Source organism: Lichtheimia ornata, assembly GCF_029851405.1.
Source record: "Lichtheimia ornata isolate CBS 291.66 chromosome Unknown scaffold00036, whole genome shotgun sequence".
Taxonomy (NCBI): Eukaryota; Fungi; Mucoromycota; class Mucoromycetes; order Mucorales; family Lichtheimiaceae; genus Lichtheimia; species Lichtheimia ornata.
The window spans coordinates 216,557-233,296 of record NW_026695356.1 but is presented as its reverse complement, the minus strand read 5'-3'; the positions used below and the strand labels follow the sequence as shown (position 1 = coordinate 233,296).

The window sequence follows — 16,740 nt, the reverse complement described above, 5'->3', positions numbered from 1 at the left end:
AATCGGGAGAATGCCGGGATGTTCATCTTTATATGAGAAATGCGGGTAAGAAAAGAGTGCACAGATCCGCGTGATGCTGGTGCCACAGATTGGTAACTCTCTTTGCATTGTTTGCTGGAGCCTGCAGATTAATTGGTTCACCGACTGCGTGCAAATGAACAGTGACCATGCGGTCCCGGAAGCGATAAACTTCCGCTTTGCGCTAATTGTCATTGTCATCGATACAATGCTTGTCATTGGATTATTGTTCCTTACCAATGTTGAATACCAGCAAGGTAGCTCATTTGACTGCTTATCAAAGCACCTGATGAATTCTCTCACGTCGTTGTCCAACATGTCGATCCTTCCACACTTGTTACACGCAATAGCTGTGATACGTATACACATATGCAGGTGAATGGATGCTCGTGTTGTTGATTGATACATGTACGTAACAGGGGAGCTGAATGTCGGTTGACAAAGTTACTTTTGCTCATTTCCGAAAATGATCATCCCATCGGCGTCACACGAATTGCTGAACAAGGAACAAATAATGGTCGTATGGATGGGTGTCTTTCTTGCGTTATTTGTTTACACATGCGATTCATGCTATTCACAATGACTTACCATTGACGTTTCTTCACATTCATTGCTTTAGGCAATAAAAGAAATGATGATGGATGATGTATCCACCATGATAAAAGAGGGGACCATCATTGGATGATAATATTATTGTGATGATGGCCAAGTGATGAGTATGGGTCTCATGTTGATGGATGCTATGTAGAAATCTATGATCAAGACGGCATTCTTACGTAATGTCGCCTCGCGTAATTATGATCTCTTTAAACACTTGCATGGTGTTTTCATCTTGATGCGCATTCCTTTCTTCATTCCTTATATTCTACCACCACCATCATGCTTCAGAAACACGTAAACCCAGACAACATAGACGAAGAAAAGAGGGATTTGCAATCCATGGCCTACAGCTCTCGTTACGCTGTACAAGAGATTCCAAAGTACAAGCTACCCAAAAGCTCCACCGAAGCCAAGGTGGCCTACCAACTCATCCATGATGAGCTTGAACTCGATGGCAGGCCCTCTATGAACCTAGCTAGTTTTGGTATGTTACACGTAATTCGGGAAAAAGGGTGTCAATGCTTAACACAATGACATTGCGGGTACTATAGTGCATACATGGATGGAAGATGAAGCTGACAAGCTAGTGTATGAGAACATTGCAAAAAACCTCTCCGATCAAGATGAATATCCTGCAACGATGACTATCCAGGGACGTTGCATTTCCATCATTGGCAACTTGTGGCATGCTGAAGCTGCTATTGGCACAGCAACTGTTGGTTCATCGGAAGCTGTCATGTTGGGTGGATTGGCGCTTAAGAAACGATGGCAAGAAAGACAACGCAAAAACGGCAAGGACGTTTCACGCCCTAATATCATTATGGGAAACAATGCTCAAGTGGCTTTGGAAAAGTTCGCACGCTATTTCGATGTGGAGATGCGATTGATTCCCGTTTCGGAAGAGAGCCATCACATCCTTGATATCCATAAGGCTGTCGAAGCGTGTGATGAAAACACCATTGGCATCTTTTGTATCCTTGGATCAACATTCACAGGGCATTTTGAAGATGTTTTGGGGCTTTCAAAACTCCTTGACGACTATGAAGCTAAAACTGGATTGGATATTGCTATCCATGTCGACGCTGCAAGCGGAGGTTTTGTTGCTCCCTTTGCTTTCCCTGATCTCAAATGGGATTTCAGACTCAAGCGTGTGGTTTCAATCAATGCATCGGGTCACAAGTTTGGATTAAGCTATTGTGGTATTGGTTGGGTGCTATGGCGATCAACAGACTACCTTCCAAAAGAGCTTGTCTTCCAGTTGGATTACTTGGGCAGCATTGAATATACGTACAATCTCAACTTCTCAAGACCTGCTTGCTTTATGGTTTGTTCAAAAAGTATCATAAAGATTTATTCACATGGCTTATACATCCTATATCTATACTGTAGATCTCACAATATTACAACTTCATCCGCCTTGGTCATGAGGGTTACAAGCGTGTAATGGAAAATGATCTTAAGAACGCACGTCTCTTTGCATATGCGCTTGAGGAAACGGGTTCCTTTGACGTCGTATCAGACTTGCATCGTCCTTTGAATGTTTTTGGATGGCATAAATCAGGAAAAGAGCAAGTGGCACAAGCGAAAAAGAAGGGTGCTGCTGTAAAGTACAATCCTGCGCTTCCTGTTGTCTCATTCAAGTTGAATGATGACTTCAAGAAAAAGTACCCAGTAAGTCCAATGCATGATGGATATCAATTTCCTACTCACAATGGGGTGTATATAGCATGTGCAACAAGCGGCTATCAGCACCTTGCTTCGTACCAAAGGCTGGATCGTACCAAACTACAAGCTTCCACCAGCTGAGGATGACACTGAAATCTTGCGCGTTGTTGTTCGTGAATCGTTGTCACGTGAAATGATCGACCGGCTTGTTATAGATGTTCGCGAGGCAGCAGATAAGCTCAAGGAAGTCGAAAACGAGGCTAGCCAAATGCTTGCTGATGTCACAGGTGTCAGCACGAAAAATAAGCACGAAGCTCATGAACATCGCAACGTCAAACGCCCAAAGACATTCAATAGCACTTGTTAGTGGGAGAGAGAGAAAGAGAAAAACTCTTGTTTATTGCGTTTGCTTGTTTACTTTTATCCTCCTTCCTTTACTGATTGGTAATAAAAGTGACCTTGCCCTTGGGGCCGACTTCAGCATAATAAGTTGGTATGCCATTCACAGATTTTCCACTAGCATAGCCGGCTTTGGGATGGGAATCACGTTTATGGTGGTGATACAAGGCTGTCTCAGCAGGTGCGGCAGGGAACAATGCTGATGGTTCAAATGCTTGAGTGAGCGAATCATTGGCTGCAGCAAGTGCATTCATCCTACAGAAATGTGTATGTCAATAGCATGTCTTGGATCCTATACTCTTTTATCACTTACAATCGTGCACGTTCAAAGCGAGGCTCCACACGAGAAGCAAGGAACATATCTCCAGGGCCTTTGACGCGTACAAAATCCTAATGACCCATAAGTACCTTATGACCATCATGTTCCTCATCCAAACCAATACTTACAGGAGCACCCAATATGTAATTGCGAAGGGTCTTGATAACGCTTGACATGTATTGCAACTTGGGTTGTAACGAAGGGCTATCGGCAACGTTGCGTACAAAGGCATATCGTCTCAAAGGAGAGCGTGGTGAGGGAATGATTGGATTGGCAGGATGCAACTTGGTAGGCTCGGTTCGTAAATCCCACATGACGAGATTTCTACCAACGAGAACAATAAGATATTGCAAAAGAGAACAATGTTGTATCCGTATTACCTTGGATTAACCAAATATTCTTCACCAGCAGCTAGAGAAAGTCTGTAAAGACCACCATAGTGGGTGATGGCGAGTTGCCCTGGACCAGTTACGGTGTGCACCAATCGATTGGCCAAGCCCTATATGAGGATCATCAGCAATCTGAAGCAGCCTTCACCCATCGATACCCATATACGTACTGCATCGCTGCCTTTAACACCATTCAATCCCAAAGCCAGCGAAACCTTTTCAGTCTTTGCCAAGAATGCGTCACGACGTAGAGCGTACTTTGTACTTCCTCGGATATTGACAATGGCGATCTCACCGATACGCGAAGGTGCCAAAATAACATCACCCGCTGATTGCTTTGTATAATACTATGTGCCCAAAAAGATCATTCAATCAGCATCAAGCTATGCTTTCCTATCTCTTTCCCTCTCTCCCACTTTACCTTTTGATAAAAGACTGGTTCACCAACCAATTTTCCTCCAACAGCCTTGACAGCAGAATGATCATCCAATGAAAGCTTAGAAATAACCTAGACGCATACTTTGTCAATATCAATTCTTGGATCAATAGGCGAACATTGGATATTTACCCGTGTTGATGCACCCACAGCCGATCCAGTCGCTGCTGTGATAGTGGTATCTGGTGGTAACTATATAAACAGATGCTGTCAATGGATACCATCCCTTTTTCCATGGCAACATTGAGAGTAAGAAAAGTATACCTTCACCAATAAAGCTGAGCCTAATCATACAATGCAACCTGTTAGAGCAAATAGGATGCAAGTGTCATATACGTTACCTACGCCCGATGATATGACTTCAAACGCGGGCTCGACGCTATTTTCAGTATCAAGATCTACAAGTCGAGAACAAGGTATGGTTATGAGCATACGCAGGCGATAGCTATTGTAATGACAGAGCATGCAGACCTTGACCAACTGACGAAATGCCACTCGAAGCTTTGCTTGCTGTTGAGCGTGGCGATGATTGAATAGAACGATCGATTGTTTGGACGCCTGTGACATGTGTTGCGCGTTGCTCGGTATGTGCAGTCTCGTGATAAGCAAGGCTCACGTACGATCGTCTCTGAAGCACACGCACGGGAATGCGTATACGCAACATGGTTTGTATAGAGGGATTGAGAGTAAAGAGACGCTAAAGGTGGTGCAAAACGAAAAGCTCTAAGCGGACTTTGGAGCCCCTGGTGGTGGTGGTGGTGGTGGTGGTGGTTCTCTGCTGGTGAGGAGCACAGCACATGATGGCGTTTAGTTGCTTGATCGAATAAGAGCCATTGTATATGATATATGAATAAAATGAAGCTGATGTAATCATTTGCTGGTCTATGTACATAAACATCCTGTCAATTGAGAAAATTGAGGGGGCCATTCATTGTTTTACCTTGTCGAGATCATATGGGTGATGGTTGCAAATACAAATGACAAGAATAACATGACGCAAGCATGCGCGTGTGTCGTGAATATCAAATGTCTTGTCGAGACGGTGCCACCTCCTGATCTTTAACATGCACATGTTGTCATTGGCAGTCGCGAAACAGGGGCAAGGAGATGCACTTGGCATGTCACGGATCAAACATATACACACGATCCTAATTTTGTCCAACCAAAAGTCTCATGCACACTTCCACGAGGATCGTTGACAGGGGAAATGGGTATATGCATCGTAGTTTGGGAAGAGAACGGTAAACACGATTATACCAAGCATGAGACGTACATCACTCAATTCAACCTTTTATGGAATTGGTCCCATGTTGTGTGTGTGTGCATGCTTCCACTTGCAGTGTCACCAGCACCTCCTTGCATATGATGTGGGCTTCTTTAAGTTTCCATTCTCAATAAAGCCCCTTTTGCACACACGCTGGCATCTTTAGCACAGATCATTGTAGTAGCATAAACAAGCACAGGCCGTAAACGAGTCATAATTTGACTTTTTTCATATGCAATGATGTTTATTATGCTAGATCATTTATGGGTGTATATACAAAGTGTGATGGTGTGTATGTGGTAGAAAGGAAACAAACGAGGCTATTTGTCCAATTGTTTCAAAGCTGGCTATTTTGTGTGTAGAATAAACACAAACTTGACCGCCACAATACGTATGCATGAATTACTTGAATGCACTAATGGCGGTGAAAAGCATGATCACGGATCCAAACAGTAAGAGAATGATGGATGTCACATCGAGCCACCATGTGGGCTTCGGCATTGGTTCCTTGTAGGAAGTTTGCAACAAAGGAACACATTCATCGACAGGAGGTTGACGTATCCACGATGGGCGGAATGCACGTAAATAGGAAAGCGATGGCATGATAAATGCCAAGTAAGCGGATGCCAATCCACCCACAACAGCATAAACCTTGCCAAGGGAGTGTACAGTGATTCCAAAAGCAAGCAAGATGACAAACATGATGGTTGTGACGCCATAATGCTCCACTGCTGTTGGCTGACGATACTCGGTCTCAAATCCGAGAGATTTTTGTACCGCATCACGGGCTGGGTAGAATGCCATACTAAACGAAAATAGGGATGAGTATGTGTGTGTGTGAATGTGAGTTTCAAACATGATACTTACGGTACAGTGAGCACCATGGATAAACCCAAAGCCAATCGACCCACATTGATAACGTCGTCATCGGCTGGGAAGTTGGAAAAAATGTTGGATTGCACATCCTTGCCAAAGCTGAGGTATCCGATAAGAGCAAATGTAACAGAAATAGACCAACTCATCAAAGTTGAAAGACCCGAAGTCGCGGCCCATGCTGTTGTTGATTGATTGCGTTGCGATAAAAAGTTGTTAAAGGCCACTTGTGAGCACACAAAGGCGAAGGACATGATGCCAGCAGCTGCAATGGGATCGGTGCCAAAGATATCCATAGGCGCTTCATGTTGGGGCGAGTAGGCAGGGGCACGAACCAATACTGTGAGAATCATCACCGGAAGCAGCAATACGGAAAAAGTTGACCATGAAGCAAGGGCACCGATAGAACGTGGAAGATTCAATGGGAAGATCTGTGTTCCGATAATTAGGATTGCATTCAAACCTTAAGTGGTACGTGTGCATAAATAATTACCACAACAATGCTGACAATGACGGTAACAATCTCTCGATTGAAAGAGAATTGGGGTAAATAAAAGTTAAGTAGTACGGGTATAGTATCGGCAACCACTAGATGCATCCTGGGAATCAGTTGCCTATCACCCACATGTTCTCCCTATCACGCAATCTCACTTACAGATAAAATAACTGATACAGCTTCCTGCCGATTGGACAAAGAGCATTAGATTAGAGAGATGATATCCAAAACGGCCCAAGACGCATTCGCTAAGAGTGGCAAGCTTGTAGACGCCCATACGCTGACCAGCCAACACCATGGCATAGATAGCGGAGAAGGTCATCAAGCCGACAAACACCAGCAAAAGGATACCATTCACGAATCCTGCAAGTAGAAAAGCCATCGGAAGCCCAATCACACCGGCACCTACGGTGGCATTCACCATATTAAAAGAAGCTTCCAGCACACTCCTTGTGCCATAGCCAGGTCGATCCGCTTGCAATTTATCCAATTCGCTCGAGGACATGAAAAGCAGGGAAGAGTAAAAAACAAAAGAAAGGGACAAATGATGAAAGGAAACAAGCGATAGCAAACCCGCTATTAAAATACTTTTGCAAGATCCCCATCGGGGAGAAACGTTTTTCTATGGATAGCCTTTTCAGGAAGCGGGGATGTCGAACGCGTGCTTAGCACCAATCAGGGCCAAGTATTATGTACCTTGTTGCAATTGACAATAATGGCTCAGTCTTGTGTGTCTTATCTCTTTCTTTCTCTCCCCCTCCCCTTGCATGTTTTTGCCATTGTGCCAATACAACGGAACCTACCTTGACGCATCAATGACGTTATTGTTGTTGTTGATACCATTATCTTAATATTGATTGTAATCAGGGCTTTGAGGCCAATGGATGATACAGGCCCAATTGGGATTGATTTTTGTGTGGCTCTCTCATTGGGGATCAGGGATGGTAACGTGAGAGGGGTGGTGAAGCTGATTACTGATCACAACATCTTTAAGCCGCACTCCTCCTTTATTGCTAATACCAATGCCAGCAAGTCAGCTCATCTATTACATTCTCCGTTTCAAGGATGAACCTGCTGCTGTATCCAATATTCTGGGTAATGGAAACATGGTCGTCGTATCGTTGCTACTTGTGATCTTGCGTTTTTTCGATTAGGGTTGTCCTACACATCATGCTCCACATGTCAATGCAGTTTCAGAAACCCAAGAGCGTTACAGGAAGGATTTTCATCTTACTAATGTCTTCGCGTGAATGTGGCACTTAAGAAACATCCTCGCTGACATGTAGTAGAAATAGTAATAGTGGTGGTAGTCCAATTCCGTATGTAGCCGTTTTATCAAACATGCGTCGACAAAAAACAACACCAGCGTTTTCCAAGTACATCAAACACCTTATTCAAAGCATCAAGCAATGACCCTTGTTTAATGCGGGCTATATGAATGCATTTCCCAAATACTGCCCCTCAAATGTCAAAGTAGGTGCATGATAGGTCTAAAACAACTTTTTGACTCACGATCTATTTCCAGAGATGTCACAAAGTTGAAATCTTAGAACAAGTGGCTAACTGCATTTTGGACAAAACTCGCATAACAACGTTTTGGTCACGTGGTGATCAGCAGTATGTGTATTTGACAACGACGCCATTGTATGGTCATAGCACTTTTACTCTTTTGCACATCATTTTCACGTGGCTTCCATTTTTTCGCTCACACGGGCATCAATGCATGCGATAAATATGACAAAGTACCAAGCCGGATCATTATTACACGAAAGGAGGCATCCAATGGTTTCGGTGTTGGCCAATAACAGATTTCACAATACAGATGAGATGATGTTACACCGAACATGAGCACTCGACAAAGAATGGTTGTAATGAATGGAATATGCAGTTTTATATGAAAAAAATTGAGATGGAGGTGGTTGTGGGGGGAAAACAATCTAAATACGGGTGGCCAAGACTTCATTTTTGGAATCACGTAGTTGAGAGCTGTCAATTTCTTTGAAACCGCCCGAAGCACTGGTATTTTCTTCGCTAAAGACTTGTTCGCTGCGATCAAGGAGCTTCTCCAAATCCTCATCCGAAATAATCTTGTCGTCCTTGGATACAACTTGTACTTGCTCACCATCCTCAGATGCCAAAATCTCAGCCAACTCACGTAGGTTTGATTCTTGATCCCTCTTGGTCGATGTCGGGTTCTTGAATTTTCCTTTGCCAATCACAAGCTTCTCCAAGCGTCGTTTAGCTGTAGCACGTTCCAACATTTTGGCCTCGACGGTGTTGGCAGCCACCAAGCGATACACCAAGACTGGTTTGGTTTGGCCAATACGATGTACACGATCTTGAGCTTGTAAGTCCATTTGAGGATTCTACATACATGATGTTAATATGGATGAATCCACGCAATAAATTTTTCACTTACCCAATCACTATCGAAAATCACCACCGTATCAGCAGCCGTCAAGTTGATACCAAGGCCACCAGCACGTGTTGAAAGAAGGAAAAGCTTTCGTGGGCTGTCGGGTTTGTTGAATTCTTCAATTTGCTCTCGCCGTGATTCTTGACTGACACTTCCATCCAACCGGCAAATAGGCCATCCCTTGATTTCAGTTGCCCAGTCCTCAAGAACGTCCAACATCTTGGTCATTTGTGAAAATACGAGCACCTTGTGTCCTCTTTGGAAAAGTCCGGTCAATAGGCGGTCGAGGAGAAGCACCTTGCCCGATTGTGCACCAATTTGATCATCAAGGAGGGGAACACCAGTGTTTGGATCGACAGGCCAATCAAAGAGGTATGGGTGGTTGCACACCTTGCGCAGCTGCATGACAATATTTTGCAAATGTAGCCCATTCACTTGTTTAACTAAAAATAAAGATGGCATCATCGTTTAGTTGACAATGAAAAGGCTTCTTTGTTTCCTTATACTTACTTGCTGCACTGATTTGTTGCTTCTTCTCTACTGATTCGGTGTTCAATGGCGTGGTGTTTTCATCAGCTGCCTTCTCGAGCTCCTTGAAATATTGAGTATCCGACTTTTCTTTGTAATCGATATCCCCTTTGGCCGAACGTTGATTGCGCTTGTTCTCCTCATCATCAAGGGGTTGTTGTGGCTGTTGCGGTTGTGGTTGCTTATCTTCAAAAGCTTTGGTCTTGCGGTTGATAAGGTATTCGCGGATGTCTCGATTCAAAATAGCGTCGTACAAGTTCTTTTGGGCTCGTGTCAAGGGCGCATAAAGCAGATATTCCTTCTTCTTTGGGAGTGAATGCTCAACTACAAACAAAAGGTATTAGCATGTTATCCCAATGTACATGTATATCCACTACTTACCATCCGTCTTGAGTCGTCGCAAAAGGAAAGGTCGAAGAATGGTATGGAGACTTGTGATTACACGGCCCTCTTCTTCCTCCTTGATAATTCTATCTTGACCACTCTTTTGATGAATGTCGGAGAAATCGAACCTGCACATTTATGATTAGCATCATGTAAAAGATCGTCGCATGCATGGATAGCTTACCATGATTGGAACATGTCCAAGTCGTCAAAGATATCGGGTAGCAAAAAGTTCAAGAGACTCCATAATTCGGCCAGGTTGTTTTGAAGTGGTGTACCAGTCAACAGCAGACGATTGGCGCTTGAGTAAGTCTTGAGCTCTCTGATCAATCGGCAATTCAAGTTCTTCAAACGATGACCCTCGTCCACCACAATGTATTTCCAATTGTAGCGTTGCAAATATTTCCTGTCGTTCATGACAATCTCGTAACTGGTGACAACGATAGGGAATTCAAACTTGGTCTCCTTTCGCTTGGGAAGCTTGCGACTAATCATATGCTGCCGTTCATCCTTGGTTCCATGATACAAGAGCACGTTGATAGAAGGGGTGAATCTAATAAAGGATATCAATTATCCTCATTCTAAAATGATCCTTTTTTTCTACTTACCTTTTGAATTCATTGACCCAGTTGGCAAGGGTTGACAAGGGAGTGACGATAAGATAAGGACCAGCCACATTCATAGCCTTGAGATGAGCAATAAACGAAATGGTTTGCAATGTCTATAGGGACACATCATGTTAATTGCGTCTACAACAAGGAAAACATGTCAAAAGTCGTACCTTGCCCAAACCCATTTCATCAGCCAAAATGCCATTCAAGCCGTTCTCCCATAAGCTGATGAGCCATTCTACGCCAGCCAATTGATAATCACGAAGGACACCTCCTGTCACCAATGCGGGTTGTCTTGCTGACATGGTAGGCTTCACCGATTGACCCTCAGCACCAGCACCATTAGCCGTATTCTCACTATCAGCCTGGATAGCTTTGCCAACATTGCCATCCATATCCTTTCGTCGCTTGACATCCTAAAGTGAAAGATGAAGTTATTATCAATGAAACTGTAATACACAAGCGTGGTCCTTGATCTTACATCTTCATTCAAATAATCGGTCAACTGATAATTCGAATCCGTTGTCTTTCGCTTGCGAGAAGTTGTACGTGCCTTGTTGCCACCTCGCTTAGTAGTTGTTGTTGTAGAGCTGGCTGGTGTAGGTTGTGGTGCGACTCGCTCACGAGCTTCTTCCTGCTGCTTTGCCAATTTCTGACCGAGGATAGTGGCGTAAGCTGATGACTTTTCCAGCAAAAAGTGCAGGCGTTTCATACGTTGCTTGTTGACGGTGCTGTCGAATTGAGCTTGAGCCTATGATAAGATAGTGATTTAGTATCATCGGACCTTGGGCGGATAGGAACTTGTAGTCCTAGACAATGGGTTAAACTCACCTCCTCCTCCATACGCTTATCATCTTCCTTTTGAGTATTCTCAGCAAGTTTGGCCTCCTCTTCGACCATGGCTTCCGTTAGAGCATTCTCTTCAGGAGCAGAATCGTCACCGTTCTTGTCCTTCTCATGATCAATTGTCACTGGAGTCGTTTGGGCAGTGGAGATCTAGAATGGAATAAAGCGATCCACATGGTGAGTGTGACAAGGCAAGCAAAGCTGTCAATGGCTATCATGTACCTGTGATTCAGTGGTTTGAGAAGACTGACTATCGCTGTTGAAGGTAGCAATGGTGGAGTCAACCTCGTCTGTGTGAGAAGCTGCCATGGCGTTGTCGACTGTCAAAAAAGAAACGACAAGGAAAAGGAGTTGGCGGAGCAGACCTCAAATTATATACGCGCCACTCACGCGTGTTGGACATTTTTGATTGTCCCAGGCACATCCACATACCTTCTTCTCAATGAATAATGCATACGAGGATGAATACATATACAAGACATATTATTAGCAACATGCATCTAATTAAAAAAGTGGTTTGAATTTGATTCTTCAAGGGCTAAAAGTAGAAAATGTCGAGGATAGAGATACATAAAGAAAATGTGTCAATCAAAATGTATTCTTTGTCGTCATGTAATGATCTACGTGCATTGAGATAACATCAAGACAATCAACCTACTAGCGCATACTTTGCCGTGTTACACTTCTCAATGCAATTTGGTCACCGCTGTCGTGTGTTTATCTACCATCCTTAATGAGCAAGTAATTCGGCATCTATGGTATTGAAGTTCTCAATCCGGCCTATCGTCCAATACAATGAATGATCCCCAAAGAACCAAAACTTTGGATCATACAGCAACCAAATGAGAGGTGATCTTGGTGTGAACGATTTGTATCATACATCTGTTTTGTTTACTTGTCATGCTCATCATAAGCATATGCGTGAATATCATATACAGTTATAAAGGATTCTTTATAAGGTACCAAGAGACATGAACAAGGGAGGAATGAATGGGGAACATTGTATACACGATATGGAGTGGCTTTATACATGAAGGAGATATCATGAAAGAGTAGAACTACAGCGACATGACTTCATTTGCAGAGAAACTTTGAGGTAATAAATGAGCGAATCCAGGTCCACGCTTCGGCTTGAAGACTTTGGTGGCGATGGTCCTTTCAAGGTTGGGGCGTTTGTGCTTTTCTTCCACCTCATCGAATGCCAATGCTGTGCAATAAGTGTTGTGGGATTCCTCAAGTCTTTGCAACGTGTGATGCGTCTTATCTAAGCCCAGCTAGAGAAGCATTATCAATTAACCTCGTTATTTGTAATACTTTAAGCTCCTACCTTCAGCACCCACAACATCTTCAAAAGCTCCAGCAGGAGATACGCTTGATTCAGTTTTGTTGGTATAGTGACTTTGTAAACTCTCTCGAGAATAAAGATGCCTGGTTCCGGCATTTCAAGCGCCCACAGGTGAATTGCATCCTCTTGAAAAGCTGTTAGAAATTGCACATCCATACTACTACGTTCTCCCGTTATTTACCTCGAGCATGAACAACCCATAACCTTAAACTTCCAAACTCTTGTACTGTTGCAAACGGATACTTGCTGATGACTGCTTTGAACATGGACAACAAGCCGAACACACATTTGATATGGTCATATGCAGATCTTGGCTTGTCGTTGCAATTGTATGGTCCAGAAGTTTCAAGGAGCAGGACTTCTGTCATGTCAAACTTCAATATGCCGTCTGCTTTGTAGTTGTCGTCAAGAGTATTGAAGGATTGCAAATTCACTTCGCCTGGTGAAAATCGAGCAAGTGTATCCGCCACCATTGCATCAGTTACGCTTTCCAAGCACGGCCATATCAACCTGTGGTTGTAGATAATCTCGCTGTCGTCGACATGGTTGCCATCTTTGCTGAAAATGTGCTTGGCACTATTGTGTCGAGGTAAGCGTCTTATCCCACCATGCAAGTCCATGTCAACAAAACTTACAAGTGCTGAAATACGTTTGAAACCAGTTCCCCAGATGTGGTATTAAGCCCAGTGAATGACATGTTGGCTGCTTCTTTGAACTACCGTTAGCCTATATTGTCAGCCGATGTAATATAGTACCAACCTTAGCTGACTCAATGCATTTTTTGACATACGCCTTATGTTCGTGAATAATGTTACTTGACGGCTTCTCAAGGCGAAGATGCTCATAAAGTTCTGGTGGAATGTGAGGTTTTGACTTGACGGAATATCCGCATTCGATCGCATGAAATTGTTCGAGGCTATTCGCGTTGTACGTTAAATTTCAAGTATGATGCTTTCTCCTTTATGAAGCTTACTCGTAATCATGTAATGCGTCCGACCTTCGATCCATCAGATCGTTCCAAGCCCTGAAAAAGCCACTTTCATCATCAATGTCCCAATGGATGTCGTCATCTTGTGTATCCACCTGGTTCAACAATGTCAATGCTCGAAGCGAACGATAACGTAGCGGTTGTGACATTACCTCCAGCTGCTCCTGATTACTGTATCCTGCATTACGATCAATCTCCGATGCGCAGTCAGAATTAGATGTGTTGTCGGCATTAAGGGTGTCGACACGCCTATGGAAGAATGTACATGTCGTCAAAGATGTCGTCAATCATCTTTCTCTTTGGTTGTCACTTACAGGCGTTGGGATGATACACTGTCATTGGGTTTGGGTGATTCGTTTTGATCATGAGCACGTCTTTTTCCAAGAACAGTCGTGGTGATGCTAGAGCCTGCCACTGCAACAAATAGGATCAAGTCAATACAAAGCAAGCGATAATAAACCATGAGAACGTGTGAATCTTGCCTGCACGGTTGAATCACTCTCTTCGTGAAGGATCACCGTTTCATCATCGATTGATAATATGGTCTCGTTGTTGCTGTTACTGTTGCCGTCGGCATGAGGAATAGGAGTATCCACTGTTGATTCATCAGAGTCCACCAAAGCTTGTTGAAGAGAATGATCTGCTGCGCACGAAGACGCCAACCGAAGATCCAATGCAGAGTCAACCATTTCAGCACCTTTTAGATTCGCCTTTGTGATATTGGTGGAATCTGTTCTCTGTTCCCAAAACTGCAAGTAGTCAACAGACTTGGTCCAGCTTGTGTAATTGCTGTTAATGCGTCGGTCTCGTTCCGAATTGGTATTGAAATGCTTGCCGAGGATGTTGCCAAACCGCTGCTACGCATGACGCCGATCCACGCAGTCGAAGGCCACGATAAAGTCCTCGAAGGTGAGATGGTCAGCTCTGTCAAAGCACCATTGGACGTCATCGGGAAGCGTGGCGTTGGAGATCCTTTGCTTTTTCTTGGCAGGAGGCATTACTAGCGAAAAGAAACGGCAAGGAAGAAAGGACGTGGCAATCAAAGGTTCCCAGCCCCTTCGCTACATCCTCCCCCCCCCCACACCCACTCACTCACTCACTCACTCACTCACTCAAACGCGATGATGTTTTTCTTGCGTTTTGATTGGCAGGCAAATCACAGCCAAAAATGGCCGCAGCCTTCCATTTTCCAACACTTGGTGCTTTGCTCTTTTTTACAGGTAAGAGTTTGGGGACGTTGATCGTAGGGGACATTGTTGGAGTTGCTTTATTACTAGTAGTCGATGAAGACTTTGCTGGCTTGTTCTGGTAAGGTTGGAGACGAACGTTGATCGTTACTGGCGTATGCATCGGGTTTCGGACATGCGTTTGGGTTTCTCCAATTGGGTTGCTTTATTACTAGTAGTCGATGAAGACTTTGCTGGCTTGTTCTGGTAAGGTTGGAGACGAACGTTGATCGTTACTGGCGCATGCATCGGGTTTCGGACATGCGTTTGAGTTTCCCTGGTCCCCTTAATCAAGTCTCTTCTCGAAACAACGTTTTATGGATTATACTAATCACTTTCTTTTTTCGTGCTTGGCAATGGTTACACTCTACAACACTCATTTGGATAACACCTTGGTCACCTTTAACGGTCTAATCGATGGAAAGCAAGAAGATCTCGTGGCCCAATTCTATACGCAAAAAAATGACACCTTCTCCTCTATCAATATCTACTTCTTCCCATCTCGAGGATAAGATACCTTCTTGGCCGGCGATTGATAATCTTGCTATGTATAAACAATAAAAGTCATCAGGCTATATCTTCTGTTCGCAATCTATGGACTACCATTGCTACAACAATGAGCATTTTATGGGATAAGCAAAGGAACAATTATGACACCAAACGATCTTCGGGAAGTCAAAGTGGGCGTACTCGTGTCCTTGAAAATAAAAAGTAGCCGTTCACAGACCACATACTCTTGTTTCAGCTCCTGGGTGGTGCACATACCCAAAAGTTACACGTATCTACAATGCCTTAAACCGTTTGCTACTATCCATGGCAACGAATATCACATGTTGTGAAAATGATGTAGCAGTAAACATTTTTGATTGTCCCAGGCACATCTACACACTTCCTTCCAATGAATAATTGCAAACAAGGATAATTGGAACATGCATGTCTGATTAAAGAAGTGGTTTGAATTTGATTCTTCAAGGGCTAAAAGTAGAAAATGTCGAGGATAGAGATAAAGAAAATGTGTCAATCAAAATGTATTCTTTGTCGTCATGTAATGATCTACATGCATTGAGATAACATCAAGACAATCAACCTACTAGGGCATACTTTGCCGTGTTACACTTACTCAATACCGCTGTCTCGTGTTTATCTACCATCCTTAATGAGCAAATAATTCGGCATCTATGGTATTGAAGTTCTCAACCCGCCCTATCGTCTAATACAATGAATGATCCACGAAGAACCAAAACTTTGGATTACACAGCAACCAAATGAGAGGTGATCTTGGTGTGAACGTCCCACGCCATCCATGATACATTGAAGAAGTATATAATCATCCTTGTTTAAGATTGAATAAAGTACAATATGGATCCAATTAAAGCAACAAAGCTGCCCATCCAGCCATCATAGCCAAACCACCCAAGGGAGTGACAGGGCCCAAGAAACGGAATTGGTCGCGATTGAGAGTCAGCAGGTAAATGGAACCGCTAAATGCGAGCGTTCCCGAAAGCATCAAAGGGGCCACTGCAGGATGGATACGGCGCACAGTTGAAGGAATGGATGCCACTGCGAGAAGGGCAACGGAATGCATAAGCTGATAGTGAGCTGCTGTAGTCCAATTCTATATATAAAAGAGCTGTTAATACAAGTGAGAGACAGGTCGTTGCCAATGACAACAGCTTGCCTGGATTTTGCTTGGTTCATTGCCAACGCGCTTTGCTAGTCCATGAGCACCATACGCTCCCAAGCCAATGCCGGTCAATCCTTTGCATTACGATTCCGGGTTAGAGGATATTGCTTTATCAAAAGAGGGGGAAAAGTTACCGAGGACGCTTGCTGCTTTCCAATAGAAGCTTGATGACATGATTAGAAGGAAGAACCTGTACGAGCCTGGTCATCCAATTCGGACTGCCTTATCAAGAAGCAAGCTCTCATCCTGCTGT

The 16,740-nt window shown here is 43.7% G+C and overlaps 6 protein-coding genes across 6 annotated transcripts; 1 reads left to right on the top strand and 5 right to left on the bottom strand.

The window, feature by feature from the left end:
- Positions 1-957: 957 nt before the first annotated feature.
- On the top strand, positions 958-2,650 carry O0I10_007466 (glutamate decarboxylase; the record flags this gene model as incomplete). Its single annotated transcript, XM_058487482.1, has 4 exons — positions 958-1,102; positions 1,170-1,942; positions 2,008-2,289; positions 2,345-2,650. 4 exons carry the CDS (start codon positions 958-960, stop codon positions 2,648-2,650), a joined length of 1,506 nt encoding a protein of 501 aa, XP_058341782.1.
- Positions 2,651-2,717: 67 nt separating this feature from the next.
- On the bottom strand, positions 2,718-4,490 carry O0I10_007465 (uncharacterized protein; the record flags this gene model as incomplete). Its single annotated transcript, XM_058487481.1, has 10 exons — positions 2,718-2,937; positions 2,996-3,072; positions 3,130-3,325; positions 3,382-3,500; positions 3,561-3,737; positions 3,812-3,898; positions 3,959-4,018; positions 4,091-4,110; positions 4,168-4,224; positions 4,298-4,490. The coding sequence occupies 10 exons, from the start codon at positions 4,488-4,490 to the stop codon at positions 2,718-2,720; spliced, it is 1,206 nt and encodes a 401-aa protein (XP_058341781.1).
- A 1,002-nt stretch (positions 4,491-5,492) lies between these two features.
- Positions 5,493-6,964, bottom strand: O0I10_007464 (uncharacterized protein; the record flags this gene model as incomplete). Its single annotated transcript, XM_058487480.1, has 4 exons — positions 5,493-5,895; positions 5,958-6,394; positions 6,457-6,551; positions 6,619-6,964. 4 exons carry the CDS (start codon positions 6,962-6,964, stop codon positions 5,493-5,495), a joined length of 1,281 nt encoding a protein of 426 aa, XP_058341780.1.
- A 1,432-nt stretch (positions 6,965-8,396) lies between these two features.
- Positions 8,397-11,553, bottom strand: O0I10_007463 (uncharacterized protein; the record flags this gene model as incomplete). Its single annotated transcript, XM_058487479.1, has 10 exons — positions 8,397-8,825; positions 8,879-9,318; positions 9,386-9,727; positions 9,785-9,915; positions 9,972-10,340; positions 10,396-10,508; positions 10,569-10,814; positions 10,880-11,149; positions 11,230-11,394; positions 11,467-11,553. The coding sequence occupies 10 exons, from the start codon at positions 11,551-11,553 to the stop codon at positions 8,397-8,399; spliced, it is 2,592 nt and encodes an 863-aa protein (XP_058341779.1).
- Positions 11,554-12,302: 749 nt separating this feature from the next.
- O0I10_007462 (uncharacterized protein) lies at positions 12,303-14,526 on the bottom strand (the record flags this gene model as incomplete). Its single annotated transcript, XM_058487478.1, has 10 exons — positions 12,303-12,518; positions 12,572-12,714; positions 12,771-13,165; positions 13,225-13,304; positions 13,349-13,505; positions 13,563-13,672; positions 13,730-13,826; positions 13,892-13,991; positions 14,047-14,274; positions 14,346-14,526. The coding sequence occupies 10 exons, from the start codon at positions 14,524-14,526 to the stop codon at positions 12,303-12,305; spliced, it is 1,707 nt and encodes a 568-aa protein (XP_058341778.1).
- A 1,646-nt stretch (positions 14,527-16,172) lies between these two features.
- On the bottom strand, positions 16,173-16,661 carry O0I10_007461 (uncharacterized protein; the record flags this gene model as incomplete). Its single annotated transcript, XM_058487477.1, has 3 exons — positions 16,173-16,418; positions 16,482-16,561; positions 16,622-16,661. 3 exons carry the CDS (start codon positions 16,659-16,661, stop codon positions 16,173-16,175), a joined length of 366 nt encoding a protein of 121 aa, XP_058341777.1.
- Positions 16,662-16,740: the final 79 nt, after the last annotated feature.